The sequence below is a fragment of the Canis lupus genome, chromosome 15, assembly GCF_003254725.2.
Source record: "Canis lupus dingo isolate Sandy chromosome 15, ASM325472v2, whole genome shotgun sequence".
In the NCBI taxonomy this organism is placed as follows: Eukaryota; Metazoa; Chordata; class Mammalia; order Carnivora; family Canidae; genus Canis; species Canis lupus.
The window spans coordinates 8,444,384-8,472,180 of NC_064257.1; the positions used below are offsets into that span (position 1 = coordinate 8,444,384).

At 39.2% G+C, this 27,797-nt stretch overlaps 1 protein-coding gene across 2 annotated transcripts; it reads left to right on the forward strand.

Annotated features, from left to right (window-relative positions):
* Positions 1–26: 26 nt before the first annotated feature.
* Positions 27–27,050, forward strand: VPS35 (VPS35 retromer complex component). 2 transcript variants are annotated; one of them, XM_025420007.3, is made up of 17 exons: positions 27–178; positions 6,006–6,104; positions 7,544–7,640; positions 8,618–8,741; positions 9,329–9,511; positions 11,794–12,007; positions 13,318–13,401; positions 14,192–14,301; positions 16,004–16,100; positions 16,207–16,355; positions 17,752–17,959; positions 18,763–18,918; positions 20,767–20,889; positions 23,205–23,384; positions 23,841–24,080; positions 24,766–24,909; positions 25,816–27,050. In XM_025420007.3, the coding sequence occupies exons 1-17, from the start codon at positions 176–178 to the stop codon at positions 25,993–25,995; spliced, it is 2,391 nt and encodes a 796-aa protein (XP_025275792.1). In that variant the 5' UTR covers positions 27–175; the 3' UTR covers positions 25,996–27,050. The 2 variants fall into 2 exon arrangements, with proteins under 2 accessions (XP_025275792.1, XP_025275793.1); XM_025420008.3 differs by lacking the exon at positions 27–178 and adding an exon at positions 1,649–1,855.
* Positions 27,051–27,797: the final 747 nt, after the last annotated feature.

A 27,797-nucleotide genomic window follows, 5' to 3' on the forward strand; every position in this document is an offset into this window, starting at 1 on the left:
GGAGCCCATAAACACGCGAGACTTGAGTTCCCAGACGCGGGCCAATCGAGGAGCCGTCTGCGGGGCCCGGGGGCGGGGCTAAGGAGGGCGGGGTTTGCAGCGGCCGCAGCGTCACCTGACCGCGGGAGGCTCCGCGCGGGGTGGGTGCTGCTCGCTGCAGGCTCGGGGAGTCGCCATGGTGAGTGTCGAGCGGCCGCGGGGCCCGGTCGGCCCTGCCCCCGACCCCTGCGCCCTCCCAGCGCCGCGGAGCCGCGCGGGCGGAGCCGGAGCCCCGCAGGCCGGTCGGGGCCGGGAGCCGCCGGGCTGGGCCTGCGGGACGAGGGCAGGCCGGGGAAGGCCGCGGGCGGGCTGATCCGAGGCCGGGGTGGGCGGTGGCTGCCGGTTCTGAGGCGTGCCTGGGCCTGCGGCCGCCCGTCGCGGGGGTGGGTCCGCCGCGGTGAGGGGCCGGGGGCCGCCCGGAGGTCGCGCCCCGGCCGGCGAGCGTTTCCGGCGTGGCGCCCTCTGGCTGCGCGAGAACCACCTGCCGGAGGGTCGGAGCGGCGCCCTGGTGTTCGGCTCTTCCCCGCGGCGTCCGCCGGCGAGCTGCGGGGCCTGCTTACGGGGGCGTCCCGTGTGGTGCGCGTTGCCCTGACGGAAGGGCGACTTGTTTGCACCGACCCTTGTTGGCCGGCTCCGGGTCGCTCGCTGCAGCGGGCCCCTGGGCTGCGGCCCACACGCCTGCGCCTCCTCAGCGGGGCCGCGTCCTCAGGCGGTGCCCGCGGCCTGTTCGCCTCCCGGGGACCGGCTGCTCCGCGAGCCGCGCTGCGAGGCGGGGCCCCGTGAGGCGCCCGCGGCCGTCAGGGCCGTCCTGCCTCCGCGGGGACTGGGCCCCCGAGAACTCTTACGGTCGGCGGCTGGTGCGAGGACGATGCAGACGTTTGACTAGGATGTGCCTGTTGTGGGCATTCGTGAGGTGACGGTCACGGGGTTCATTTGTTTTTTATTTTTAAAGATTTTAATGTATTTATTCGTGAGAGACACGAAGAGAGGCAGAGACGCAGGCGGAGGGAGAAGCAGGCTCCACGCGGGGAGCCCGACGCGGGACTCGATCCCGGGACCCGGGGTCACGCCCTGGGCGGAGGGCGGCGCTGACCGCCGAGCCCCGGGCGCCCCAGTCAGAGTTTTGGCCGCCTGCGCCTCGGCCCTGTGCAGGGTGAGCCCGCTCGAGGCGATGAGCTGGACGCAGCCCCGCGCTCGCGAGCACCTGTGAGAGGAGCCCGGATGCGGACTTGGGCGGGTCGCTCGTCATCCTGGAGTCTCCCCTTTGCGTCTGGAAACAAGTGTTGGCTCCAAGGATCTGGGAGCCGGGTCACTTCAGGCGTCCTGTGGCCTCAATGCGGAGCGTGCCGGGCGCTGGAGCGACGCCGAGAGTGAGGCGGGAGCGGTGCTTGTGGGCCCGGATGTAACTGTGAGGGGCGCTGTGCGGGCGCTGGAGCCCGGGCTGCGGGGCCGGGGAGCTGGGAGAAGGGCGCGGTGACGCGATCGCTCCCGCGAGGACCTGCGAGCGACGGAAGCAGAGACCCTCCCGGGGGAGCGGCCGCGGGGTGGCCTTGGTCTCAGGTCATGATCGGGGTCCCGGGGTCGAGCCCCGCGTCGGGCCCCCTGCTCGGGACAGTCTGCTGCTCCTTTTCTCTTCTCCTGCTTGTGCTGTGTCTCAAACAAATTAGCAAAAGTTTGAAAAAAGGAAAAAAAGATTCTCCAAATGGAGAAGAATAAGTGTCGCTAATAGATGAAGCTGGGACAAGTGAATGTTGTTCGTGGCGTGTCCAGCCTAGAATTCCTGGGGAGATGTATTGGCAGATGAAGCTGGAGCCAGGTTAGTGTTCAAATCATATTTTGAAGTTGCCAAGCTCTCATCATCCTAAAGCTCCCTACTTCAATTGCAATCGTGTGCCTTATAATTACAAGAGTAGTACTTAACGTTGAATATGATGAAGTTCTGTATCTGTGAGATTTTCCTCTTACAGTTGACTTACAGCGTGTTGGATTACAGCTACAACCTACCAGTGAGGAGATGGACCAAATAAGTGCTTAGATGGCTGGAGATAATGGCTTGTATCTAAGGGGAGGTATAATAATAGTGACACTTATAAAGTGCTTGATTACTAAGTGCTAGGCATATTCTGAGTTCTATCTGTATCATTTCATTAATTCCTCATAATAGTAATATAAGTACTCTTACTGTCTCTGTTTAATAGAAGAGGAAATGAATACACGTGGTTTGAATGGAGAGCAGTCTTATGAGTGATCCACTCATGGTGGATCACTTTCTCTGAGCCTGACGGCTATGTAGACTTCTTGGGAGTACTGTTTGGCCTGGGTCTCAAGCTCAAGAGAGCCTAATGTTAGTTTGATCTTGATTCTGTAATGTTTCCATTTTTCTCTCATCCATGTAACCTTTAAGTACATTAAGTACAAAGCCGTTTGTAAATGGGGAACTAGTTCCATAAGTAAGCAGACATTGATTACGTGGCTTGTGTTTAATGAGACCATGCAAAAATAAACAAACAAACAAACCATGCTCACAACATTTCTTACTGCTCTTGCTCTATGTGACACTTCCCAGGAAGAACCTCAAGACACTCCCTTAGAATAGCCATATAATGGCTACATTTGTATAATAGCTACATTGCCTTGGGGAGTAATTTCTAAAAATAACATTTCCTTATTATAGTTTTAGTTCATTTGTAGCCTACCTTGTAATAAGTCTGTAGTTTCCTATATTATATGTTTATTTTAAACCCAGCTGATGCAAAATAGAAGAATTCTGCTGAAGTTTTCTTAATAGATCACTGAATCTATTCAGTTTATACAAAAATTTTTAGGTTTGTAGTCTCTTTGTAACCACAGTTTTATTTGCTGTATTAAGGTTATTATACACCATAGCCAAAAGGTGGAAGCAGGCCAAGTATCTCATCAATAGAAAAATAGATAAAATATGGTATATACCTACGATGGAATATTATTCATCCTTAAAAAGAAAGGAAATTCTGCCATATGCTACAACATGGATGAACCTTGAAGACATAATGCTAAGTTGAAATGGCTAGACACAAAAACATGTAATTCTACTTATATGAGGTACTTAGAGAAGTCAGACTCAGAGAAAGCAAAATGGTTGTTGTGTGGGGTAGCACTAGAGAATGGAGGGTTATTGTTTTATGGGTACAGATTTTCTCTTGGGAAAGATGAAAGACTCCTGAAGATGAATGGTGCTGATGACTGTACAAGAATGTGAATGTGCTTAATGCCATGGAACTGCACATTTGAAAGTAGTTAAAATGGCAAATTGTATGTTATATATATTTTACCATAATAAAAAAGTAATTATAAAAATTTCCTGATGTATCTATATTTATCTCTGAACCTAATGAAGTCCATTGATTCTAATAATTGTTAAATCTGTTGCATCTAGAGATAAAGGGCCAAAAAAATCCAAACCTTAGCTTGGTGTCACTGAAGTTCTCAGAGAACCAGTCCAGGATGAATGGTGAATTTCATGAAGTCAGAATCCTCAGATGCTGGGGTTGTCTTTGCCTCTGAGACATTTTAACACTAGTAGTTCTGCTGTATAAATTAAGTTTCCCTTTAAATTTAGTTTAAAAGACGTACGTTTTTCTTTGATATTTGTATATGCTTGTGAAGAAGTGTGGTCATAGGGAAGCACAGGTTACTAGAGTTTGCCATTGGGAAAAAAAAAATAGAGACGCTTGGCATTTATTATTAATTTTTTTCCTCTTTCCAAAATTAGACCAAGAAAAAGTTTTCCATTTTTATAAGTGATTCTGATTCACAATGGTTTTTTTTTTTTAAGATTTGTTTATTTATTTATTTATTTATTTTTTTATTTTTATTTTTTTAGATTTGTTTATTTATGATAGAGAGAGAGAGGCAGAGACACAGGCAGAGAGAGAAGCAGGCTTCATGCAGGGAACTCGATGTGGGACTCGATCCCGGGACTCCAGGATCACGCCCTGGGCCGAAGGCAGGCGCTAAACCGCTGAGCCACCCAGGGATCCCCTAACTTTTATGTTTATACATAAGTCTTTGCCTTCCTCCTTTCCATCTCATCGTATAGAGGCATCTTACCTTTAGTCATTTTTATTAAGGTGAAATTCATATAAGATTAGCCCGTTTATGTTTTTAAAGATTATTTACTCTAGAGGGAGTGGAGAACAAGTGAGGGGAAGGGCAGAGGGAATCCTCAAGCCGACTCCCCACTGAGCGCAGAGCTTAACTGGGGCTCAGTCCCAGGACCCTGAGGTCATGACCTGAACTGAAATCAAGAGCAGGGCACTTAACCAACTGACCTACCCAGGAGTCCCAAGAGGAACCATTTTAAAGTGAACAATTCAGTAGCAATTAGTAAATTTGCAGTGTTACACAACCACCGTTTCCAGTTCCAAGACATTTTTATCACTCCCAAAGGAAAACCTGTACTCATTAAGCAGTTATTCCCCCACTCTCTCCTCTGGTAACCACAAGTCTACTTTCTTTCTATGGATGATTTGTTTGGGGGGGGGGAGCATTTCATATGAATGGACTTCAGACCTTACATGGTCTTTTGTGCCTGGCTTCTTTCACTTAGCATAATGTTTCTTAGTTTCATTCATGTCACGTATATCACTACTTTGACCTTTTTATGATTGAATAATATTCCAATATATATATTTATGTATATGTGTATACTATAACTTAACCATTTGTCTGTTGATTTTTTTTTAAGATTTTATTTATTTGAAAGAAAGAATCTGCATTTGGGGGGAGGGGCAGAGAGAAGCAGAAGCCCGCTGAGCAGGGAGCTGGATGCGGGCTTGATCCCAGGACCCTGAGTTCATGACCTGAGCTGATGGCAGATGCTTGACCACCTGAGCCACCCAGGCACCCCCATCTGTTGATTCTTTAGCCATTTTTTATTAAATATAAACCTAAACATTCTAAAACCAGCTCATTTCATTCATACACTGAGCATTTATGAAGCATCTGTTATGTGTTAGGCAGTGTGTTGGGTCCTGAGGACATAAAAATGGCCATAATTTGTAATTACAAAATAACACATGCTGCAGTAGAGGTATAAACACGGTGTTTATACATGTAAAGGATCGCATAGTTAGTTCCGTTTGGTAGATCTAATTAATTTTGCAGGCAGGGTTTTGCTGATAACAAAAAGAAGAGTATCTAGGTATCCATTATAGCTGTAGACCTCTCTACATTAAATGGTAAGGTAGGGACTTGAGGAGAGTACTCCTTGTGGTCTTCTATCAGTCACTAATAATTTCAGCTATTTTATTTCTTAGTTTTTTAGTCTCGTATATTGTCTGAGAAGGTCAGTGTTTCATAAACTAGTCTAGATGAAAAGTAGTATAGAGCAAAAAAGAGGCTTTTAGAGATTTTGTTTAGGCTATACCTATCACAAGGATTCAGATTGGTTGTATGGCCATGTTCTGTTGTTGGATTCAAACTAACACCATGTTTTTTGGGACCAGCCTGCTACAGGAATGTTGAGTCAGTTTCTGAGAGTAGAGATTCTCTACACATTACTGTTCCCCTTCAGTATTATTATGCTATTAATTTGGGTGACTCGGTATAGCTCTCGGTTCAATAGTTGTCAAAAATAGGGATCCATGGGTGGCACAGCGGTTTGGCGCCTGCCTTTGGCCCAGGGCGCGATCCTGGAGACCCGGGATCGAATCCCACGTCGGGCTCCCGGTGCATGGAGCCTGCTTCTCCCTCTCCTATGTCTCTCTCTCTCTCTCTCTCTCTCTCTCTCTGTGACTATCATAAATTAAAAAAAAAAATGGTTGTCAAAAATAGATAAATGGGTTTAAGATCTAGGACTGGAATGAGGCTTTTATGAAAGCCTTGGGAAAGGGCTATGGCTAGAACTACAGAAGTAGCCGATTTTTTGGAAGAGAGTGCTAATGAGACATTAATGAAAGTTTTTTGTTGTTGTTGTTGTTTTTTAGCCTACAACACAGCAGTCACCTCAGGATGAGCAGGAAAAGCTCTTGGATGAAGCCATCCAGGCTGTGAAGGTCCAGTCATTCCAGATGAAGAGATGCCTGGTAAGAATGTCAACATGAGAGGCAAAATTGCAGTCTGTGTGTTTTGCAAGGTTGTATAGCACCACTGCTTCTGCTGAATGTAATCTTCAGTGTCCTCTGTCCCATGTCCCTCAAGCACTGCATGGAGCAATTTCAACAGGGAGCCCTGTTTACTTGCATTTGCATTTATGATTTGGGATTGTCTGTCTTCCCTCTCAGAATAGAAGCCCCACGAGGACAAGAAACCTTACCTTCTATCGCCGTGCCAATATCTGACCTCGGTTACTGGTCTCATTGGTTCTATACCTCAAACCTGAGGAGTACTTGACATAAAATGGGTGCTGAATAAATATTTTTTGAAAGAATGTATTTAAATGCTTTCATTTTGGATTATTCAGCTTTTTTCTATCTTGAAGGCTTTTGTTTTCATCCTGAATGGACATATATTTTTGCAGCAACCAGCTTGAAAATTTCTGTGTTTTCATATTCTAAAAGACAGAGTAGGAGGTAATCTGTGTAGAAACTATAGATTCTCTGCATTAAAATTTAAGAAATAGAACCAAACAGGCTGGTACTTCAAGTTATAAGTTGCTCTGATGATGATGATTTTACCTTTGTAAAGTGCCTCACAATTTCTAAAGCTTAGTGATAAGCTGTTTTAACCAATTGTATGTATTGTATTTTTTTTTCTTCCAAAAAAAAAAAATGTCTTGGCATAGAGAATATGAGTGGGTATGGAACTTGATATTGCTTGTTTTTGTCTCTTTCTGAGTATGAATATTGCTTCCTGTATCTAAAGGCATTGTCATAATATGTGTTTAGTGGGACACATGGGCATTGTGAGGAGGAAAGTATACTTACAGGGATGGTCATTTCAGACATCTCTGAAGAGTCTTTACCTATGACAAAGTCATTGTCAGGATAGTAGCTTGCTTTAAAAGAATTGGTATGCCAGCTCTCTCGATTGCAGGCGCATGTGAATTCATGGCGCTAGTTTCATAATCATTAGGAGTTGAAAAAATTAGTTATGCCAGGAAGTGTGTAGTCTTAGGTACATAAGACTTGCTAAGCTTCACAGTCCTGGTGAGAAACCATGAATCTTTTTCTTTCAGTAGGAAGAAGGCAAGGTGAAACTAAATCTGATTGTTGGGATGCCTGGAAGGCTCAGGGGTTAAGCATCTGCCTTCAGCTCAGGGCGTGATCCTGGAGTCCCAGGATCGAGTACCACATTGGGGTCCCTGCATGGAGCCTGCTTCTCCCTCTGCCCATGTCTCTGCCTCTCTCTCTCTCTCTCTCTCTCTCTGCATCTCTCATGAATAAATAAATAAACTCTTAAAAAAACAACAAAAAAACCTGACATGTGATTAAAATAATTTAAGTTCTGTATACTGTGTAACAAATCCAAGTTATATCTTTATTTAAATTAAACATTCCCCTCAATTCTCTTGGTATTTCTGTAGGACAAAAACAAGCTTATGGATGCTCTGAAACATGCTTCTAATATGCTTGGTGAACTCCGGACTTCTATGTTATCACCAAAGAGCTACTATGAACTTTGTATCTTTTGAATGTTGAGGATTGACCATTTTGATCGTACTTTTTTTTTCTTGATAAGGCCATATTTTGTTTTTTCCTTGTTGCGTTTTTCTGGTGTTACATTATTTTTCATTGTCTTAACTAAATAGTACTCCATGTAAATTTTGTAAGCGAGGAAAAAGAAAGACTTAATATCAGAAACCCTTTATGCTTAAATTTCTTTGTTGTATTTCAATTTTTAGTTCCTTCATGAGGGGTATTGAGGCTGTTAGGCAGTTGGTTCTTTAATGCTTAGACATTGTCATGCATGACTCAAATGAAAATGAATTCAATGATTTGCCATTTCAAAACCCTCTAGTAGTCTGATGGGCATTCCTTGTTTTTACTGCTTTGCTTTACCAGACATCTTTTAAAAACCTTATTTTATCTTTTTTGCATTTTATTTTATTTATTTTTTAAGTTTTTATTTTAATCACCTGGTGTTCAACAAGTGCCCTCCCTTAATCACCATCACCTATTTCACCCATCCCCCCACCCCTGTCCCCTCTGGTAACCATCAGTTCTCTGTAGTTAAGAGTCTGTTTCTTGGTTTGTCTGTCTCTTTTTTCTTTTTGCTCATTTGTTTTGAGTGAATAAAAACCCTTATTTTAAAATAAGGAAAGCCCGGGGATCCCTGGGTGGCGCAGCGGTTTGGCGCCTGCCTTTGGCCCGGGGCACGATCCTGGAGACCCGGGATCGAATCCCACGTCGGGCTCCCGGTGCATGGAGCCTGCTTCTCCCTCTGCCTGTGTCTCTGCCTCTCTCCCTCTCTCTGTGACTATCATAAATAAATAAAAAAAATTAAAAAAAAAATAAAGAAAAAAATAAAATAAGGAAAGCCCAACTGAAATTCTATCTTCATTTAAGGTATCTGCCCAATAGTTTAATGACTCCAACAAATTCCAGAGTATTGCTTACGTTGGCTTGGCTTTATATCAGTCCTTAATCGTAATTAAAAGATATGGCTATTTCTGATGAACTACACTACTTGGAGGTCTACCTGACAGATGAATTTGCTAAAGGAAGAAAAGTGGCAGATCTCTATGAACTTGTACAGTATGCTGGAAACATTATCCCAAGGCTGTAAGTAACTGAGAATCTGAGGGCTTTTATATCTGCATTTTCCACTTTATGATATAGCCTTTAAACTTTGATTTTTAAAAACCAATTTAAGGTTATTTAATTTCTTAGCAAATTGAAATTAGCATTTTGGTAGATATTCTGAGTTTTCTTTTAAGGCTTTAAGGTATAATTTTACTTTTTATATAGAAATAGAAAAAGCAGATATACTATTTTGTTTAGTGTTTTGACTACTAGAAAAATTAATATGACATTTAATCTCTTACTAGTATGCTTAAAGATGATAATGATACTTATGTATGTATATGTGTATGTGTGTGCAACATATACTTATATATACACATATATTTGTGTATGTGTGTAAGTATATGTGTAATTTGTATATAAATATATGTACAGATTGGGGAGAGGGTTAGTGAGTGGTTGCATTTTAAATTAGATATATTTTCATTGTAGAATGGAATGTAGAATGGTCCATCTTGCTTTAATATGTTTGGGTTCAATATGTTTGTACATAATCAAATTCTTGACTTGAGTCTATTATTTATTTATGAATATTTTAATCCAATGTTTCCTCATAATTCCCCTAGTTACCTGTTGATCACAGTTGGAGTTGTATATGTCAAGTCATTTCCTCAGTCCAGGAAAGATATCTTAAAAGATTTGGTAGAAATGTGTCGTGGTGTGCAGCATCCCTTAAGAGGTTTATTTCTTCGAAACTATCTTCTTCAGTGTACCAGAAACATCTTACCTGATGAAGGAGAGCCAACAGAGTAAGTGATTTTCTTTTCTTTTTTTTTTTTTTTTTGTGTGATTTTCTTTTTTGATTTAGTTCTACTTTTTTGTTGTAGAATATATAAGAAGTATAGAAAAGTGTATAGAAAAAAAAAACAGTATTTCTCCAACCCACAGGACTTGGGAGAAGTACTACTTCTTTCCTCCCACCAGTACTTGTAACATTTCAGTTGGAGATTTCCTTTGTGATGTAGAATTCTTCAGTATATGTGGTATGATGCAAAATGTACTCTTCTAGGGACACCTGGTGGCTCAGCACAGGACATGATCCTGGGTCCCGGGATCGAGTCCCACATCGGGCTCCCTGCGTGGAGCCTGCTTCTCCCTCTGCCTGTGTCTGCCTCTCTCTCGGTGTCTCTCATGAATGAATAAATAAATCTTTAAAAAATAAATAAATAAAATAAAAATTATGTCTGGTTTATTAGAACCTGCTTTTTTCATTAAACATAATTTTATGAGTATTTTTCCATTACATTAAGTATTCTTTGAAGATGTGACTTTTTAAATGAGTTATATTTTGAAATTATATTTGTAGTGAAATACTGACAAATGCTTAACTTTTTCCATGAGCTAGCTAATTTTCATATTGTTTTTTGAGTGTGTTATCAATTTTTGTCATTTATGGACTGCTAGATGCCCTGGATAGAAGTGATTTAAGTTATCTGTGAACACAAATTGCATATTAACTCCAAAAGAGAAAAAAAAAAAGCCTTTGAGAGCCCTGTCTCTTGTGACCAATATTCCAGTATCCACATCCATTTCACTTGTATCCCACAATAAAGATAGATGGTCAACCAGCTGTGGTCTGCAACCAACTAGGTGAACTATTTATATGCAGATTTCCTAGATTGAGGACCTTAATTCCTTTTAAGTTTATTTATTTATTTTAAAAAACTTTTTTTTTTTTTTTTTTTAAAGTAATCTCTACATGCAACATGAGGCTCAAACCCCAGGACCCTGAGATCAAGAGTCGTATGTCCCTACTGATTGAGCCAGTCAGGCACTCATTGTTTAACTTTACTTATTCATTTGTTTCTAAGGTATACAGTTCAGTAATTTCTAGTGTATCTGTATCAATTTCTTTTTAAGAGAAAAAAATATAAAAATTTACCATGCATGTGATAAATGATATAGAAAAGGTAAAAATTTAACAATGCTGAGAAGATAATGAGGTGGTTTTATTATGATTTGACTGTCAATTTTGAGCATTTAATTAGGCAATCATTAAAAAATTTTTTAAAAAGCCTATATTCCCTGTCCTATGAGATGAAAAATCAGCAGGAAATATATGGTCTCCTCCCTCACAAAGTTTATATTCTAATTGAAAATGTTCAACAATAAAATGATGTAGTTAGGGCATCTGGGTTGCTCAGTCAGTTAAGGATCTACCTTCAGCTCAGGTCATTATCCTGGGATCCTGGGATTGAACCCTGTATCGGGGTCTGTGCTCAGCATGGAGTCCACTTGTCCCTCTCCCTCAGCCCCACCCTCCTATTTGTGCTCTCTTTTTCTCTCTCAAATAAATAAATAAAATCTTTTTTTAAAAATGGTGTAGTTGGGGATCCCTGGGTGACTCAGCAGTTAAGTGCCCACCTTTGGCCCAGGGTGTGATTCTAGAGACCTGGGATCAAGTCCCACGTCCGGCTCCCTACATGGAGCCTGCTCCTCCCTCTGCTTGTGTCTCTGCCCCTCTTTCTGTCTTTCTCTCATGAATAAATAAAATATTTTTGGGGATCCTTGGGTGGCTCAGCGGTTTGGTGCCTGCTTTCAGCCCAGGGCATGATCCTGGAGACCCGGGATCGAGTCCCCACATCGGGCTCCCTGCATGGAGCCTGCTTCTCCCTCTGCCTGTGACTGCCTCTCTCTCTGTCTCTCATGAATAAATAAATAAAACCTTTAAATATATATATATGTATATTTTTTTAAATGGTGTAGTTAGCAGTACGTTATGCGTATCAGGTTTTTTTTAGGCTTTTTGAATTAATAGAGTTGCTCTGAGAAAAGTTGGGCCAAGGTAGGGAATGGGGGAAAGTGTTTTGTTCCTTTATACTTGCACTGTGTCCTCTCCCTGGTATTTTTTTCTCTTGAGTCTGTTTCCCTTGAGGTTGAACACTAAGCCAATGAAGTTGAAAGTCTTTTCTGTAAAGTATCAATGTATTAAAGGGATAAGAAGGAAACGTACAAAGGAGAATGGTAACAATAAGTTGGTCCTGTAGTGTAAATAGCAGATGTAAAGATTTTTTCAACTCTCTCTTTGCAGTGAAGAAACAACTGGCGATATCAGTGATTCCATGGATTTTGTACTACTTAACTTTGCGGAGATGAACAAACTCTGGGTGCGAATGCAACATCAGGGACATAGCCGAGATAGAGAAAAAAGAGAACGAGAAAGACAAGAACTGAGAATTTTAGTGGGAACAAATTTGGTGCGCCTCAGTCAGTTGGAAGGTGTAAATGTGGAACGTTACAAACAGGTTTATATCCTTTTACTTGTTACCTTTTCTTACATCATGAGATAAATTTGAAGCCTGATTTTCTTAATTAAAATATTTTTATTAAATATTATTACAGTGGGGATCCCTGGATGGCTCAGTGGATCCTTGCCTTCGGCTCAGGGTGTGATCCTGAAGACCTGGGATCAAGTCCCACATCAGGCTCCCTGCATGGAGACTGCTTCTCCCTCTGCCTGTGTTTCTGCCTCTCTCTCTCTCTGTCTCTCTCATGAATAAATAAATAAATAATCTTAAAAAAAAAAAAAGGACCAGGTAGTAAATATTTTTGATTTTGCAAGCCTTGTTGTCTGTAACTACTAAACGACAAGTTGTGGCAAAAAGCAACAACAGACAGTATGAAAGTGATTTACAAAAGCAGACATTGAGCTAGATTTGCTCACCCCTGGAAGAGATAATCCAGGATAGTGTCACACATATGTAATGAGTTACTTTTGACAAAAGCATAGTGGTAACCTTTTCAACAAATTTTTCTGAAACAGTTGGACATCTCTGGGCAAACAAGATCCTTGAATGGTGACCCATTCTCGCCATATAGAAAAACTTAAAAAATGGATCAGAGACCTAAATATAAAGCCTAAAACTATGAAACTTCTAGAAGAAAACACAAAGGAAATCCTATAATGTTGGATTAGACAAAGATTTCTTAGGATACAAAAGGCACAAATTATAAAAGAGAAATGAATTTGATAAACGTCTTAAATGACTTTCTAAGTAGAAGTCCAGAATTTAAATTTTTATTTAAAAATTCCTCTATGAGGGATCCCTGGGTGGTGTAGCGGTTTGGCGCCTGCCTTTGGCCCAGGGCGCGATCCTGGAGACCCGGGATCAAATCCCACGTCGGGCTCCCGGTGCATGGAGCCTGCTTCTCCCTCTGCCTATGTCTGCCTCTCAATCTCTCTCTCTCTCTCTCACTATCATAAAGATTAAAAAAAAAAAAATTCCTCTATGAAATGTTAAAGTTTCGTTTAAAAACTATGGGTTGGAAAAATCTTAAAGATTCATGGGCACCTGGGTGGCTCAGTGGTTGAGTGTCTGCCTTTGCCTCTGGCCATGATCCCGGGGTCCTGGGATCAAGTCCCATGTCAGGCTCCCCACGGGGAGCCTGCTTCTCCCTCTGCCTCTGCCTCTCTCTCTGTCTCTTATGAATAAATAAATAAAATCTTTTTTTTTTTAAAGGAAAAATCTAAAGATTATCAAATTAGTAGCTTAAATGTTATTAGAGGCGTGGCTTAGCATTTAAAAATGTTTTAACTCTTACTCTTTTCTTTTAGATTGTTTTGACTGGCATATTGGAGCAAGTTGTGAATTGCAGGGATGCTTTGGCTCAAGAGTATCTCATGGAGTGTATTATTCAGGTAAGTGAGAACATATATTGCATCTTTTAAAAGGACTCATTTTATCTTAAATAGTTTTGTTTTGAAAAAAAAAAATCTTGATAGAATAAAAAATAAACTGTCCTCGGTGCCTGGGTGGCTCAGTCAGTTGAGTGGCTAACTCCTGATTTTGACTCAGGTCATGATCTGGGGTCCTGGGATTGAGCATGCTGGTCTGGGCTCAGTGAGGAGTCTCCCTCTCCCTCTGCTTCCCTCCCCAGTTGCGGGTTCATGTTCTCTCTCTCAAGTAAATTTTTTTTTTTTTTTTAAGATTTATTGATTTATTCATGAGAGAGACAGAGACACAGGCAAAAGGAGAAGCAGGCTCCTCACAGGGGGTCCGATGCAGGACTTGATCCCAGATCCCGGGGTCACACCCTGAGCAGAAGACAGACAGACGCTCAACCGCTGAGCCACCCAGGCATCCCAAATAAATTTTTGAAAAGAAAAATAAAAAATAAGCTGTCCTGAGTAAAGGATTCTTTTCTCTTACTGATGACTTGGTCTTAGTATTGATGTGTTTTTCCCTCCAAAATGTAGGAAAAGAGTAGCCTCTAAGTTCTCCAGTTCTTGTTAGTTTTAGTTTAGTTGTAGATGTATTTTGGTTAGTGGAATATTTATCTGAGCTTTAAGGAAGCTCAAAAGTAATATATTTGAATTTAGTTGTATAAGATTAAAACAATTATTTCTACAAATATGAACTTTACCATAAGTCCAAAATATAATGTGAAATACATTTACTTGTATCAATTAATTATTATTTGATTTTCAGGTTTTCCCTGATGAATTCCACCTTCAGACTTTGAATCCTTTTCTCCGGGCCTGTGCTGAGTTACACCAAAATGTAAATGTGAAGAACATAATCATTGCTTTAATTGATAGGTAAGTGCTTCCAACACTAGAGGGCAGTGTTCCAACTTGGGACTAATGAATTTAAAACATTTTTGTGAATTGCTTATTTCTTTTACATCTTTTTTATATTAATGATTGTAAAGTAATTACACTTATGAACAGTTTAGTTCTGTAAGTATGAATTTCTTCCAGGTGATTGTCTAGCTTAGGCAGGAGGCATGGAAATACATTTAATTGGCAATGTCCTACAGATCCATTATTTAAATCTTAAAATTCAAAGAATAAAATGTATTTTTTACAATAATGAATGTTACCTTTTAGTGGGAACTGATTTGATTTGGAGTTTTTTGTTTTTTGGTTTTTTAACCAAGTAGCTATTAGATGTATGATTAAGAATGTTTAGGTAATCACTCTATTGTCACATTTTTTAAAAGAAGAATTTTGAAGTATTAAATATGTTTAGAAAATTCCCCTTATGTTTGAATTTTACTATTTTAGGCATTCATCTTGGTTAAAAGTATAAAACTTGGCCTTTGATAATGGCTTTAATGAGTACCTGCTTGGCAACCATACTGAGTGCTAGTATATAATATGTGTCCTGCTCGTTTGCTTACACATCATTGACATCGTGAAATCAGGAGCCCAAGTGAAGATATATTTCTGCAAATACCTTTTGTTACATTTTAAATACCTAAGTTATTAAAGTCTGAGAATTTATATGGCACATTCTCCAAATTATCAGTTTAAATCTGGGCAGCAAGAATTATATGCGAATTGGACATATTCTTAATGGAGGCTAGTTAAGATTTATCTTTTGAAGATTTCTCTTTCAAATCATGGCTGTTAAAATACATTTGTCACTAACGAATTTTTATCCCTGTCTACTTGAATAAGCTTCAAAAAATATTGCAAAATCAGGCTGTTGAACATTATTTATGGGGGGATCCTTGGGTGGCTCAGCAGTTTAGCGCCTGCCTTCGGCCCAGGGCATGATCCTGGAGTCCTGGGATTGAGCCTCGCATCGGGCTCCCTGCTTGGAGCCTGCTTCTCCCTCTGCCTGTGTCTCTGCCTCTCTGTGTGTGTGTGTGTGTCTCATGAATAAACAAACAAAATCTTAAAAAAAAAAAATTATTTATGTATGGTGTAAAATAGAACATATTGTAAGAATACAGTAAAATAAGACATTATTGAAGAAACTGGTTAAAAATGAATTGATCACTTTTTATACCATACACAGAAGTAAACTCAAAATGAATTAAAGATCTAAATGTGAGACCTAGAACCATAAAAATCCTAGAAGAGAGCAATTTCTCTGACATGGGCCATAGCAACATTTTCTTAGATATGTCTCCTGAGGCAAGGAAAATAAAAACACAAATAAACTATTGGGACTACATCAAAATAAAAAGTTTCTGCACAGTGAAGGGAACAGTCAACAAAACTAAGAGGGAACTTAATGAATAAGAGAAGATATTTGCAAATGACCTATCCACTAAATGATTAGTATCTAAAGTATATAAAGAACTGACCAACTCAACACCCAAAAAGCAAATAATCCAATTTAAAAATTAAAAAAAAATGATTGACTCCATTCCAGTCCTTTTTAAAATCTTTTTTAGTGTTCTAGGAGAAAAACCTTGTAGAAAATATAGAAAAGTATAAAGAACAAAATGTCATCCATGATCCGACTACCTAAATCCCTGTATTTGTTACAGATTGTTTTCTTTTTCAGATTAGCTTTATTTGCTCACCGTGAAGATGGACCTGGAATCCCAGCAGATATTAAACTTTTTGACATATTTTCACAGCAGGTGGCTACAGTAATACAGGTTTGTATGGCTTTTCTCCTAAGTTCTTAAAACTTTGAAACTTCTCAGGAGGTAGACCCTTTTGTGATTGTTTAAAATAAATTCTGTGGTTTTCTAAATATTTCAGTCTAGACAAGACATGCCTTCAGAGGATGTTGTATCTTTACAAGTCTCTCTAATTAATCTTGCTATGAAGTGTTACCCTGATCGTGTGGACTATGTTGATAAAGTTCTAGAAACTACAGTGGAGATATTTAATAAGCTCAACCTTGAACAGTAAGTCAAAGTTACATTTTTATAAAAACCCTCATAAAGCACTTATTTAATTCTAGATTAGTTTTTCTTAATTGCTTTTTGAAATGTTTACATTTGTCTTAAGCATTTGTTAGATTGATAATGCTTGGTATTAATCAGGGCAGAAAGTAACAACCAATATGTTGGTTGTGTACATGATCAAATAGTGGCATTCATGGACTCTTAAGTAGTCTTCATGGACCAGAGTCTCTCCATTTCAGACCCCTTTAATATATGAATACGTTTTCAAACTGGTAAGAGAATTAGCAGTTGACCTTTGAACAATGTGGAGGTTAACCTTCTGCACAATTGAAGAACTCTGCAACTCCCTAAAATTGACTATTGATAGCCTGTTGTCCAGAAGCCTTACCAGTAAGTTGATTAACACATATTTTGTACATTCCATGTAGTATATACTATATTCTTAAAATCAAGTCAGCTAGAGAAGAGAAAATGTTATTTTAAAAATTACAGGAAGAGAAAATACATTTGTAGTACCATACTATATTTGTAGGAAAACATCCATGAATAAGTTGGCCTGCACAGTTCGAATCCATGTTGTTCATGGGTCAGCTGTGTTTATGTTAAGCAGTATTTTCATAGGAAGTGATTTTCTACAGATGAATAAGTTGTAAAAAAAAATTAGGAGCATATATATTTTTTTTGTTGTTTTTTTTTTTAAGGTGAAATTAAATTGGTTTAAAATATCTTTCTATTTTGAGCTTTGTTTTTGATACCATCAAGGAAAGTCCATTTTGTTGCCAATAGTTGGGAGCTTCCTCAACTGTGCTTTCCTAGTCTTTGGCATCCTCTAGTGGCCATTGTGGGCATTTGTGATCCCTTTACCTTTTCCCCAGCAGTCCCCTTATTGTCCCATCCTGCACTGCACGGAGTACTCCGATAAGCTGCTACCTTAAATTCAGCCTGCTTTTCCTAAATCACCAACATCTGATGCAGAAGAAGCATTTTTTTTCCTATTTTGTGGAGTTGCTAGTTTTGGATGAATTTTTCTCCCTACTGATTTTCATCATGAGTATACATCATTTACTGGGTGCTCAAGAACTTAACTATCACTTAAAATATGTTCCTAAAAATGTCAAATTCTAGACAGTCATTTTAACTCCAGCTGTATAACCTGTTCGATGTTACGTCTTATTTTGTATTAATAGAACATTAAGAGATGAGTACATGTTTGTATTTAGATAGGCATCGTTATCTTCTTAGAAGGAAGTCATTGGAGTATTTTGAGGTGATGTAATTCACTTGACCTGTTTCCTTTAACGTGAAAATGAAAATCTTCAAGTTTTTATGCAGTGTATTTGTATATATAGAAAGTTAATTTTACTCATTAAAAGGCTGTTATTTTTCTTTTTTGTAGTATTGCTACCAGTAGTGCAGTTTCAAAAGAGCTCACCAGACTTTTGAAGATACCTGTTGACACTTACAACAATATCTTAACAGTCTTGAAATTAAAACATTTTCACCCACTTTTTGAGTATTTTGACTATGAGTCCAGAAAGAGCATGAGTTGTTATGTGCTTAGTAATGTTCTGGATTATAACACAGAAATTGTCTCTCAAGACCAGGTAAGAGAATACCAACATGCGGTATTAGGAAAACAGAAACAATATAGTAATGATTTTAGACTTTGAGGCAGACATATGAAATGGGAGAAGAGGGTAATTTAATACTAAAAAAGATTACAATGAGTTTATTCATTATATAAATTAGAAATTAGAGGTGTATAAAGAAGAAATTATAAAACTATAATCTGGGCAGCCCCGGTGGCGCAGCAGTTTAGCGCCGCCTGCAGCCCGGGGTGTGATCCTGGAGACCCAGGATCAAGTCCCACATCGGGCTCTCTGGATGGAGCCTGCTTCTCCCTCTGCCTGTGTCTCTGCCTCTCTCTTTGCTCTCTCTGAATGAATAAATAAATAAATCTTTAAAAAAAATAAAAATAAAAAATAAAACTATAATCTGGGATGCCTGGGGGGCTCGAGTCATGCGTCCGGCTTCCTGCATGGAGCCTGCTTATCCTTCTGCCTGTGTCTCTGCCTCTCTCTGTGTCTCTCATGAATAAATAATTTTTTTAAAAATCCTAAAAAATATATACATAAAACTATAAGCCCACCAGAAAGAGAATAACTACTATTAGTTAATATTTGGTGTGTGTTTTTCTACTCTTGTCTATATGCACATCAATATACATCAACCTTCTTACAATAAAAGGAATTATGTTTTTAATACAACAAAAGCAAATGAAACTTTAATAGCTAAGAGAAGGTAAAGAGTTTGCTCCTTGGGACTTTACACAACTAGAAACGCTTTGACAGTGACTTTATATGCTGATGGTTTCACTTCAGTGGTTCCTGCATCTCTCATGTTACAGGTGGATTCCATAATGAATTTGGTGTCCACATTGATTCAGGATCAGCCAGATCAGCCCATAGAAGACCCTGATCCAGAAGACTTTGCTGATGAGCAGAGCCTTGTGGGCAGATTCATTCATCTTCTGCGGTCTGAGGACCCGGATCAGCAGTACTTGGTAGGAGTTAACTCAGTTATCACATACTGTCACGGCTCCTAGGTCGAAATTCCATGTAGATGTACCTAAAATGGTCTGAAACAGTTCTGGTCTTATAAGGTTTTGAAAAAGTTGCAGCTGAATAAGAGATTAAGTGATACCCATGGAGTTTGACTTTATATAGAAATGCATAATTGTGAGCTTATGGGAAATATATTGGTTGCTCTAGTTTCTTTGAGGACTTAAGAATTATAGAAAGCCCATCTTCCTTAGTTGAGTGGATAGTACTTCTTCATGTTCATTTTCTTTTTTAACTATGCTCCTTTTATCCAGTTTGTCATAACTTTCTTTATCAGGATAAAACTTAGAGTATAAGCAGCAATCCGTATATTCAATTGTATTTATGTGTCTGAGGTCTGAAAATATAAGTTGACAAATTTAAAAATGTATGAAAAGACTTTAAAATTCAAATTCTTTTTCTTAACCTCTTTTTCCTGGTGAAGAACAATCAGAAGTTTTCCTTTCTTTATCATTAGTCCTCAATAAATCTTTGTGAAATGAATAGGCCTGAGTAGGAATATTGGTGATTGATGCATGATGATTTATTTTAATGGAAGTTAGCACAGATGGCAATCTAATTATTGTTTGGGAAAAGTGTAGTTTAACTTGTTGGATTTGTAGGCTGTTAGATGATGATATGATGGGGAACACTTTCATTTGAGGTTGAGTCCTGACTTTCTCCTGGTGACTTTTTTTGTTGTAGTTGACACTCTTGTATTCCATCACAAGCAGTGTGAAGAAGAATGATTTCTGTCAGCAGTGTGATACTCTTTGACTTGGCTTACTGATAAACATTCTGGGCAGGCCAGCGTCACACTCTGTGCGCTGTGTGTGATCTGTACATAGTGACTGGCTGATTGATTCCCTTATGTTTCTGTGTCTCACATACGTGCCTACGTGTGTTTTCATTTTTTGTTCTGTTCCAAATGTAGTAGTAGGAAGTATCCCTTCCACATGTAGCCAGTTGATTATGCCTGTGCACTGAGAGACCTTTACGGCGAGGATCAGTAGCTCTGACTTCCCCAAGGGAGAATGCATTTGCTTATCTATTATATCAGAGAAATTTTAAAAACCTGGATATGTCACACATTGTATCACACATATTAAAAAGTATTTCATGAATTCTTGCGGTTTTTTTCCGAGACAATATGACGTTTATTTCACAGTGGCTCTTTTAAAGTATATTGCCATTTCCTTTTACCTTAATTGTCTTTTTTCTCCAAATTAGCAGGTAAGACATACCAACAAAATACATATAGCTATTTTGCATTCTAGTAATAGCCAACATTTTCTAAGCCCTGGCACCCTTGCCTTGTGTCAGGTACTAGTAACTCTTCATGTGTATTACTTGATCTTCCCAACAACAAAAGCAAATGAAACTTTAATAGCTAAGAGAAGGTAAAGAATTTGCTCAGGGTCACTCAGGTAAGTAAATGTTAGTAGAAGTCTGTCTTCAGAACCTGCAATCTCTGTCAGAACAGCCGACTTTGTACATATGCATATGAAAATATGTTAACATGTATCTCTGCCTCTGACTGGTCCTGTAACCTTGGGCACATTATGTGGCCTCTTTGAACCTCCGGCTTCTTCATTTGTGAAATAGGGTTACTATCTGTTTTGGTTATGATGTTGGTTTTATTGACTCAGTGCAATAAGAAATGTAAGCATCTACTGTTAAGCCTGGTATAGCAGCAGATGCAATTAAAAATTGTAGCAATAACAATGATTAGAGCCCTCATTTAATTTTATAAATGATTAATCATAGTGCAGGAAAGATTAATGTTTGGGGGGGATTTTTTTTTTGGTCAGATTTTAAACACCGCACGAAAACATTTTGGAGCTGGTGGAAACCAACGGATTCGCTTCACGCTGCCACCTTTGGTGTTTGCAGCCTACCAGCTGGCGTTTCGCTACAAAGAGAATTCTAAAGTGGTGGGTTTACATTTAAGTATGTCACTACTTTTTTTCTTTTTTTTCTTCTTCTTTATGTGTATTTGTTATAGAATATTTCAAATATATACAGAAATAGACTATGGAATAATAAAATTCCAGTTTCAATAGATCAATTCTTTATACATCCTGTGTTAAGTTTTCCTAACCGTAGTGTTGGTAGATTGCATACTAGCTGAGGGATCACAAAAAACACTTAGAAATGAAAGATTAAAACAGTGTAAATTTATGCTAGAAGTTTTTCCGTATTTAAAGATTACTTGGAGACATTGATAAGTTTATTACAAAATTGGCTCAGAGTGCTTTAGTTTAAGAATGATTTTACTTTCTTAGAGTCTCTACCAATTCTAAAGTGATACAGTAATCTCATGCAGAGGTTGCAAGTACATAATAGGTGAGATCTAATTCAAGATAGTTTTGCCTGGCATTGCATAATAACCTCTCTCCAAAAGCCTGAAATTGAATAATTTTATGAATCATGTACTTTTTTTATGCACGTATTCCTTAAGCAAAATCATGGCTTAAATCTTCAATGATGATAGTTTTATAGGAAATCCTTCAATCTGATGTACCTAAAGTTGGACAGTCAAATTAGTGTTTAAAGAATAAAAACTCAGTAGACTTACTTTTCTAATATTGGAGAAACAAGATTTATTCAGTAGACTTGCCAGCATGACATAGCCGGTCAGTTTTTATTATGCCACCTGCTCATTTAGGACTTTTTCCAGCATTCCATGTATAGATTTTGGTGAATGTAACAATAGAAATAGCAGCTAGCATTCACTATGTGCCATATACTGTGCCAAGGATTATCTATATACTTGGATTATTGCATTTAATCCTTACAGCAAGTCTGTGACTATTACCCTCTTTTAAAAAATGAAAAGAACTGATTGCTTTAATAAGAAATTTGAATGGTCAGATATAGATAAAATATTTAACCTCACTGGTAATTACAGCAATGAACCTCTGTTTTAGAAATCAAACTGGTAAAGAGAAAAAATAAAGAAGGTTTGCAATGGCAATGGTATTATGAGAATGCATTCTCACCTAGTAATGGTGGGCATGTGACATACTACAGTCTTTGTATAAAAAACTGGCAATATGGAGAGCCTTAAAAGATCTAATAATTCCACTTCTAAGAATTTATACTAAGTAAATAATTAGGGATTCAAAAAAACCTTGTGTATATGGAACATTAGCATTCGTTGTGGTATTGCAGATTATTTCCAAAAGGAAATATTTAAGTAAATTATGCTATATCCAGTGTGTGGAATATTTTCTAGTCATTAAAGTGATTTCCAGGAACTTAGTATCGTGAGGGAGATTGTTATGACAAAATAAGTGAAGGAAAAGAAGTTTGATGCAAGTATATGCAGTATGAACCCAATTTAACTCATTCGATGAGTTACTATAAAGTAGAAAACAAAACAAGAATAGCGATCCCAGTTATAGTACATTTGCATAGGAAAAAAGATGTTAACATCAGAATGTTATCAGTGATCAATGCTGGGTGGTGGATTTAGGGATGATCTCAGTGTTTAAAATCCATTTGTTTATCTTCCTAATTCTGTCCAGTTGGGGTGTGTTTTGAGTTTCTGATGAGTAAAAACAAAATGCCAAATATTCAAAAATTATACAGCCAGTAACCACAAAGATACTTTGAGAAGTATCTGTGTTTGAGAAGATAGTAGATAGAAGTATCTGTTTGAGAAGATACTGTGCTTGATGGACTTGTGTGCTTCATAAATGAGATGAAGGAGGATAACAGGAGAACCTTGAGCTCAGCGCTCCTGCTTTCCCTGTTTGTTCTATAGAAGCTTCATAAAATGAATATTCGGGAACCCTGGGTGGCGCAGGGTTCTCCCAGGTCCTGGGAGACCCGGGATCGAATCCCACGTAGGGCTCCCGGTGCATGGAGCCTGCTTCTCCCTCTGCCTATGTCTCTGCCTCTCTCTCTCTGTGTGACTATCATAAATAAATAAAAATTAAAAAAAAAAAGAAAATGAATATTCTTGGGCAGCCCAGGTGGCTCAGTGGTTTAGCACCTGCCTTTGGCCCAGGGTGTGATCCTGGAGACCCAGGATCAAATTCCGTGTATCGGGCTCCCTGCATGGGGCCTGCTCCCTCTGCCCGTGTTCTCTGCCTCTCTCTCTCTCTCTCTCTCTCTTTCTCTCTCTCTCTGTATGTGTCTCATGAATAAATGAATAAACTCTTTAAAAAAAAAGAAAATGAATATTCTTGAGCTGGCTCATCTTGAAAGTAAGTAAGGTAATTTAAACTTTTTTCTCTTTTAGGATGACAAATGGGAAAAGAAATGCCAGAAGATTTTTTCATTCGCTCACCAGACTATCAGTGCTTTGATCAAGGCAGAGCTAGCAGAATTACCCTTGAGACTCTTCCTTCAAGGGGCTCTAGCTGCTGGAGAAATTGGTTTTGAAAATCATGAAACGGTAGCATATGAATTTATGTCCCAGGTAATTGTCTTTTCTCCTTTCTGTGTTGTCTGATCAGTTTTGCTGTGTGCAGCCACCTGTTGTAGGTAAGATATAGTGCACGTGGATTTCCTCTTCAGTGAATGTATAACCACCCCTTCCCACCGTCTTGGAACTCCTTAATGCTCTAGTTGCAATGATTGCAGGAAAATGGACCATCCACTAGGGGCTAATGAGATTTAAGATTTCTGGGTGGGTCTTGGTATAAGTGTTTGCTGGAGTGAAAAGCTCCTTTGTTAAATTTAGTTTGGGAACTCTGGGTTAAAGAAAAGTTAAAACAACTCTCTTGCATGAGCTGTGTCTTAGGACTCTCCAAGGGAGGGGTCAACGTGTGAAGGGAGTACAGAGCCTATCACCAAATGGGGTTTTGGTGGGAAGTACTTTAGAAAACACTCCAATAGATGGTGGTAAAGGTTTTTTCTACTTCTTGTTCACCAGGCATTTTCTCTGTATGAAGATGAAATCAGTGATTCCAAAGCACAGCTGGCTGCCATCACCTTGATCATTGGTACTTTTGAGAGGATGAAGTGCTTCAGTGAAGAGAATCATGAACCTTTGAGAACTCAGTGTGCACTTGCTGCATCCAAACTTCTGAAGAAACCCGATCAGGGCCGAGCTGTGAGCACCTGTGCACATCTCTTCTGGTCTGGCAGAAACACAGACAAAAATGGGGAGGAGGTAAGGAGGGAGGTCATTCCCGACCATGCTGCAGGAAGGGGATAGCTGCCATGGCCTTGTGCACTAGAGGTGAAACATCTGGAGGGCTTGGAAGCCTGACAAAGTTGCCTTGTTTATTAAGAGAAATAAAATGGGGGATCCCTGGGTGGCGCAGCGGTTTGGCGCCTGCCTTTGGCCCAGGGCGCGATCCTGGAGTCCCCGGATCGAGTCCCACGTCGGGCTCCCGGTGCATGGAGCCTGCTTCTCCCTCTGCCTATGTCTCTGCCTCTCTCTCTCTCTCTCTCTCTCTCTCTCTCTCTGTGTCTATCATAAATAAATAAATCTTTAAAACAAAAAGAGAGAAATAAAATGGACAATAATGTATAATGTATAGAGTTACATCCTATGGTGAAGCGCCACTTTGAGTATATTATAATACAGTAAGTTTATACACTGCTTTTTAAAAAATATACATCTTAAACCCAAAACATTTAATTAATAAATACATAAAATAAATTCTATTTGTAAATTATAGCTGCGTGCTTTAAAAAAAAAAAGAAATGAAGAGATTTAAATTTGTTGTACACCTTAAAAAAGAGCCACTGTAGTGTTGTGTTTATTTCTTGGTGTGAAATGGGACATTTGTAATTCATTAATCTCTTTAATACTCTCCCCCTCCCCCCCCCACCTCACCCTTTTATTCTAGCTTCATGGAGGCAAGAGGGTAATGGAATGCCTAAAGAAAGCTCTGAAAATAGCAAATCAGTGCATGGACCCCTCTTTACAAGTGCAACTTTTTATAGAAATTCTGAACAGATATATCTATTTTTATGAAAAGGAAAATGATGCGGTAAGTAACTGTAATAAAATATTGTTACTGAACTAATATTTTTCTTTCCTGCTCTTCAGAGATTTGATACATAAAAAACTTTATCATCTTGATGCTTTCTTTTTTGTTTACAAGGGTCAGAGTTTGGAGAATGCACCTACTAGTCTCTGTTCATTCTTTAGTATTCTTTGGTTTATAGATGCATCTCTCTAAGGGAAGAACTCATATGTGCAAGAAAATTCTCATCTCTTTTGTTCATGAATATTTTATAATATTCATGGAATATTTTTTAGTCACTGTTTGAAAAAATATATAAATATAGTAGGCTTATTGGTTATCACGTAAGTTTAGAATAATTTCTTATATGGGTTACCCTTTTATTTTTTTATTTTTATTTTTTTTTAAGATTTTATTTATTTATTCATGAGAGACACAGAGAGAGAAGCAGAGACACACAGGCAGAGGGAGAAGCAGGCTCCAGGCAGGGAGCCCGACGTGGGACTCGATCCCAGGACCCCGGGGTCACACCCTGGGCCGAAGGTGGCACTAAATTGCTGAGCCACCCGGGCTGCCCTGGGTTACCCTTTTAGCACTAATACAGTGTTGGTCAAGATTTATCCCTTTTAGCACTAATACAGTGTTGGTCAAGATTTATCAGTTAAATAAAATTTTGCTTTTCTTGTATTGGTACACGATGCTCTATTTTTTGTTAAGTTTTTGGTTTTTTTCTTTTTGTTGTTGTTTTGTCTTTTTTTGGTGAGTTGCCAGTAGTTGTTGCTCGAACCAGGCATCATGTTTTCATCTCTCTTTTTTTATAATTACTTTGATGACTGTTGAGAGTAACACAAGATCCTCAAAAATTCTTACTGAATTATCTTTTTTATATGGTACATGCTAGATTCTGTAACTGTACATGTTCTCTTGTAGGTCACAATTCAAGTTTTGAACCAGCTTATCCAAAAGATTCGTGAAGATCTCCCAAATCTTGAGTCCAGTGAAGAAACAGAGCAGATCAACAAACATTTTCATAACACATTGGAGCATTTGCGTTTGAGGCGGGAATCACCAGAATCTGAGGGTCCAATTTATGAAGGTCTCGTCCTTTGAAAAGGAAACAGGCTCACCCTACTCTTTTCCATGTACATCCAGTAAGGGTTTTATTATACTAGGTTTCCCTTCCATAGATTGTGCCTTTCAGAAATGCTGAGGTAGGTTTCCCGTTCTTACCTGTGATGTGTTTTACCCAGCACCTCCGGACACTCACCTTCAGGACCTTAATAAAGTTATTCACTTCATAAGTGTTCAATCTGTCTTATCACCCCAGGTGGCATGATTGATCTGCTATTTAAAAGTCATGTGGTCTGTAAAAAAAAAAAAAAAAAAAAAAAAGGAAAGACAAACCACCTCTTAGCTACTAATGAAGCTCTTCTTCCTTTATTCTGTTTTGTTGGTTGTGTAATTTCCTTCATTACTTGGGAGTACTAACCTGAAAGTGTCTGTCTCTTTGTTCTCTAGTCCAATTTGAGAATAATTTAGAGGAAAGGGATACTACATATGTGAAATTCAGCTTGGGCTTTTCCCTAAATGCAAGATAAGGCCATGTGTAAAATTTTCCCTAAAACTAGAATATATTAATGCATGTCTGAGAATTCTAAAACACCATGGTCAATACCAAAAGCTATATTTTGCATATTTGGACTCAGTCATCCATTAAGAACTTATGTTGTCCTCTGGGCATATTTATCCAAATAATTTTGTTCTAAATATTAGTATAAAATAGAAAATTTGTGATCAATATAATTTATGTATAACCTTCATTATTGTAAATTTAGGGGGAAATGCATCGTACAATTATGTTTTTGTTTTTGTTTTTGTTTTTTTTTTTGCACCAGTGGAACAATAAAGTTGCTATTAACAATTTTGGACTTTTACCCTTTTGTACTAAATATGTAGAAGGAGCTGGTAAAATGCCTGTGGAGTTTAATACAAAGACATTGTTGAGTTACAGCACTTGCTTCTTCAAAGGCACCATCTACTCTTCTGTTTAGATCCATTTGCTTTTCTTTGGCCTTATCCTGTTCTCCTCGGCCTGGTGCCTCCACATAAACTTTCAGGAGGCTCACCACCTGTATCTATGATATAATAAATTATCCCAAAACTTAGTGTCTTGAAACAAGCATTTATTTCACCATCTTCTGGGTGAATCTGCAAGCAGCTTGGCTGGTCGTTGTGAAAGTTTGGTTGGGGCTGGCTTCTTAGCTCATTCACATGACGGTTATCTGGAGGCCTCTGTTCCTCTTCTTGTGGGCCTTTAAAAAGGGGCAGCTTGAGTGTCCTCATGATACAGCAGCAGATTCCCCAGAGGGACCCACGCGAGAGGGCTAAGAGGAGGCCACATGCCTTTTTATGACCTGACCTTGGAAGTGACATACTGTTAATTCTGTTAGAAGGGAGTCATTAAGTCTAGCTCATACTCAGTGGTAAGAGGAATTAAGCTGCACACCATGTACGGAAAGTTGCAAACTTATATTTTCAAATGACCACCTCACTTAACACCTCAACATCTGTCCCCCGCCCCTCATTCATAAATGTCTAGCCCTTGTGAAACACTATAATCTGAATGTTTGTGCCCCTCCTGACTCCCATATTCCTATGTTGAAGTCCTAACCCCCAAAGATGATGCTGAGTGGTGGGGTCTTTGAAAGGTGCTTAGGTCTCGAGGGTGGAATCTCATGAATGGGATTAGTGCCTTTATAAAGGAGGCAGAGAGCTTGCTTGCCCATTTCCACTTTGTGAGGACACAGGTTGGCAGTAAGCAGCCTGGGGAAGGGCCCTCCCTCAGCCATGCTAGTGCCTTGATCTTGGACTTTCTGTCTCCAGAACTGTGAGAACTAGACTTGTGTTTATCA

Coding starts and splice junctions, on each gene's coding strand:
- VPS35 (XM_025420007.3), top strand. Junction 6,105..7,543: donor TCCAGATGAAGAGATGCCTG/GTAAGAATGTCA, acceptor GTATTTCTGTAG/GACAAAAACAAGCTTATGGA. Junction 14,302..16,003: donor ATCATTGCTTTAATTGATAG/GTAAGTGCTTCC, acceptor TTTCTTTTTCAG/ATTAGCTTTATTTGCTCACC.